The following is a 4496-nucleotide window of genomic DNA, read 5'->3' on the forward strand; positions in this document are numbered from 1 at the left end:
GATACTGTTAAAACACTGTATCTGAAGATCATATGTTGAAACTGAAGTATTTCTACAGTATTTCATAGAATTGCTACTTGTATATTATGAAGTGCATAGGCATTAGGTTAGTATTAGAACTGATTTTCTGTAAAGAGAAATGTAATGGATGTTGCAGTGCAGTTTGTTCTTTAAGGTTGATTAATAATTTGCATAGTGAAGTAATTTCCAAAAACTCTTAAAATGTTAGAGTGATTTAACTAACTCTCTAGAAATATTGATACAGAAGTGTCCGATTCCTATGTCATGATTTCACACATTTGAGAATTACTTTTTAATTTTTTTTTTTTAATGTAACTGAAATACTAAGAGCATGGAATGTTGAAGGAGGCAGCAATTTTTGCAGTTCTCCTGTCTTCTATAACCTAGAGTAAACAAGTTTGTCAGGATGTGCCAATGAGGAAATATAACCAGAAATTGGAATTCTCTGTTTACTTGTCTACCTAATATCACTTATCGTGGAAGAGCAAAAGCTACACAACAGCTCTGTTAAGTCAGGAAGATACATGTTCCTGGTTTTGAAATGATCGGCATAATCTTTGAAATCATCCTCTTAACTTTTTGTCAGGGAAAATGTACGTGTAGTTGGGAAAAGCAAAATATCATATAAATTATATAAATCTTTGCTTACTTATTTTTCCTTTTTCTTTTTAGTACAGTTGGCAAATTGACATTACTGTTAGTAACTGAATTTTATTGTAAACCTTGAAAACATTTTGCATCCTGATTTCTGCTTGATGGCACAAGATGTATTTCTTTCTTTAAATACTTGTTGAGGCAGGCTGAGACATAAGCCTGATTCAACCAAACCTTTAGTTCTGTAACTAACCCCTCTATCTTCCCTGGGACACTGAGTAATTGCTCCCTTAAATCTGGCAATAGCTTTCAACATTGAGCACGGTACACGTTTTTAAGACTTTTTTTTTTTTTGCTTACACTTTTAACCATATTGCATCTTCTCTTCGATAGACATTTGTTATTTAGTTTGTTTTAATACTGATTTTATACTAGGTGTCGGAAATCTGCAAAGATCATCCAGTCAGCGTAGCACACTCACATACCAAAGAAATAATTACGCTCTGAACACAACAGCTACCTATGCGGAACCCTACAGGTCAATGCAGTATCGACTGTCAGAGTCCAGTTATAACAGGCTGCAGCACGCAATGCCCGCTGATGATGGGACCACACGATCTCCATCCATAGACAGCATTCAGAAAGACCCCAGGCAAGTCCATTTGTGCTTTCAAGAATCATACGTATTTGCCATAATAAGATTTTTAATACATTCCTTTAATATATATGGCACTTTGTGCATATTCTAGTTTTACATTGTTTAAACAATCGTGACTAATTTAGATATTAAGATCTATACCTTGATAGCCAAAGTAATAAATGCAGTCTACTATTAAAGTAAGAAAGAGCAACTTTTATGCCTGTAGTTATTATTACTTCTTTCTTCCATGTTTATTTTCATGTAGAATTTCTTACAGGAAATACTGAAAAATTTGAGAATTGACTGGTTTGTTCCAAATGTTTTTAGTAACTCTACAGAACAACCTGTAATATTGTTCTAAGTTTTCTCTTTATGGGAATGGGAATCGGGGTTTGAAAATTAGAAAATACATACCTCATTTATTTGAATGAATTTTTCATGAGCAGCCAGCTTAAATTTCAAAACAACATAAGTTTAAAAATTATAAAAAATGCACCATTTTGAATGTGAATATATGTTCATATTTTTTAAATAGTTACTAGCTTGATGTTGTAAATGTACATACACAGTGTGGGCATATGACAAGTGTAATATTATCATTACAGTCTATTGGAGACACTGTTCATTAAAAACTTGTATTTTAAAATGAGAGTATCAAAACCCAGATCATGCAAAGCTTGGAGGGTTTTATGGTACTGTTTATCTTCAGTATGGGTATGTGATTGCTAGAAATTCTAGTCCATTCTCAGATCACCTGTTCATTGAGGCAGCTTCTAGACACTCCTTGGTCATGAAAGCACGTCACACATTCTGCTGGTCTAGAAAGAACTGAAAGCGGTACACCTCTTGCTAGAGGACATGGACTCCATTGATGCCTTGGGTCTTTCATATGGAGACATTAGGGCACCAAATAAACTTTGAAAAAAGATAGCTAGTAGCTGTGATCAGACTGGAGTCGTAACACTGACATTTTTTGGGCTTCCTGCTTTATAGAAGGCTCATAGCATCATTCAGTTGTTTTCTAGTTTGGCCCTATCCTTCACTCTCCAAAATAAAAGCGCTGTTTTAATAGGTTTTGTTGATCGGTTTATTAGTGGAAATTAGTATTACTATTTTTTAATAGGTATTGAGAGACTGGATTAATTTCATTTAACTGAATGTTACATTCATCTGAATGATGCTAATAGGATAATCTTACCTCTAAGTAGTAACGTTTGCTAGCTGCTTGCTACTGCTGCCCTATTCTGGCATGGCTTACAAGAAAAGTTACTTAAAATAGGGATGCTTTGCATTCATAACAAGGAACTTTAAAGAAATTCTGACTCAGTTTTCATTGCTGATGCACCTTCTTATCTTGTAATTTCACAGTAGAATAGTTTTTACCTTACATTTTAATCTGTTTCAGTTTCTGATTTGCATATCATGCTATTGCAGAGGTTAGGTTAGTGTGATACTGGCCTCAGACTGGGCTATTTGAAAGCATCACTCTAGAATAAGAGTGAGGGAGCATTCAGAAAGCTACTAGTTTTATTAGAAAGGCAGTTCTTCCCAAGGTGTTCCTATCATTAGTATGGAGAAATAAACCTCTGAGTTGTTGAGAAGTTCAAAGTAGGCACATAACTGGAATGGGGTAGATTTAGATTAGATACAAAGATAGAAATTATATTAGATATAATGATAGAAATATTAGATAGAAGGAAGAAATTCTTCCCGGTGACGTTGGTGAGGCAGTGGCAGAGGTTGCCCAGAGAAGCTGTGGCTGCGCCATCCCTGGAAGTGTTCAAGGCCAGGTTGGATGGGGCTGTGAGCGACCTGGTCTGGTGGGAGGTGTCCCTGCCCATGGCAGGGGGGTTGGAACCAGATGGGCTTTAAGGTCCCTTCCAACCAAACCATTCTATGGTTCCATGAACTGAACTTTCCCTCATTGGTGACTGTAGGAATCCTGGGGGGACCTGACTGGCAAGCTAGCATTAGCCTTTGAATACCTCCCCAAATGTTCTTGGAACATCCTTTTTTGTTTGTTTATTGGGTTTTTGAGCATGGAAAAACTTAGATACTACTTTCCCCCCCCAAGTCTTCCTTTACAGAAGGAAGATAACCCAGCATATTAATGAGTATATTTCTAAATCTGTGAATTGAGCATGGATATGTTTATGACTTTTCCAGGATTTGTCTGCACAAAATCATTTTGTTTGATGAAGATTTTATTTTAGTGATTTTAAGTTTACAGTTCCTGAATAACTCAAATTATGCATCTGATCATGATGATGAAATTTCAGGCTGTGCAGCTTACATTGAGGTATAATTGACTTCAAACTAGGAGGAACGTTGAGCACTGAGACAAAAATGTTGTGTGGAAAAGATGCCACTGAGCAGTGTTGTTAAGTGGGTGTCTGTTGCATTATATATTTAAGTTGTGGGAGATTTATGTAGGTTGCAGTGTTTGAATTGGTATAATTTTAGTATATATGTATTTGTGTGATCAACAACCAAGCTAACTGCAGAACATAGAATATGAAGCGTTCTTTTCCAGTTGGAAGGCTAAAAGGTGATATTGACTCATAGTTATTCTAATATATCTGTTTTTCCTCCTAGCCCTGATACTCCAGAACAAAACCAGAATTATTGAAAAATACTTAAGATGCTGTAGTAATTCTACTTGTTAAATAAACACACATTTATAACTAATGCCTTCTTTTGAATGTGTTCATCTAATGAAGGGAGTTTGCTTGGCGAGATCCAGAACTGCCAGAAGTCATTCACATGCTTCAACACCAATTCCCATCGGTTCAGGCGAATGCAGCTGCCTACCTTCAGCACCTGTGCTTCGGAGATAACAAAGTGAAAACAGAGGTACTGTAAGCAGTGCATTTCTGTTCCTGGGGAAGCTAGAAAAGAAAAAACAGAGCTCTTACCTCTTGTTGGTTCTTTTCATCATAACACAGTATTTTGGACCCTTTTGTGTTTCTGGGTGTGCCAGATGTATGGTAATACAGAAGTACCTAGGTGTGTGTAATTATACACACGCATGCACGCTCTCTCCCTCTCCCCCCCACTGTCATAAATGGCTGTGTGGAAATTACATGAAAATATTATACATCCAAGTTGTGTAATCCAGCAGAACTGTATAGTAAGTTTACCAGAGCCTGATTTTGTGTAACCTGTTGATGACTAGAGACTAAGAAAAACAAGAATTCTGGAAGTCTGGTTTTGATCAAGATATTTTGAGGCATCGTAGGGA

General features: G+C 36.4%; 1 protein-coding gene across 1 annotated transcript in view; it reads left to right on the forward strand.

Annotated features, from left to right (window-relative positions):
• Positions 1-1050: 1050 nt before the first annotated feature.
• LOC104165627 (plakophilin-4-like) overlaps positions 1051-4496 on the forward strand; it is a gene marked incomplete at both ends in the record, with an annotated part of 7451 nt that continues 4005 nt past the window's right edge. The window contains 2 exons of the mRNA XM_009705299.1: positions 1051-1267; positions 3976-4108. Coding sequence (XP_009703601.1) covers positions 1051-1267; positions 3976-4108 — 350 coding nt within the window. The remainder of the gene's footprint in view (positions 1268-3975; positions 4109-4496) is intronic.

This window comes from Cariama cristata, unplaced genomic scaffold, assembly GCF_000690535.1.
Source record: "Cariama cristata isolate BGI_N322 unplaced genomic scaffold, ASM69053v1 scaffold24978, whole genome shotgun sequence".
NCBI classification, from domain to species: Eukaryota; Metazoa; Chordata; class Aves; order Cariamiformes; family Cariamidae; genus Cariama; species Cariama cristata.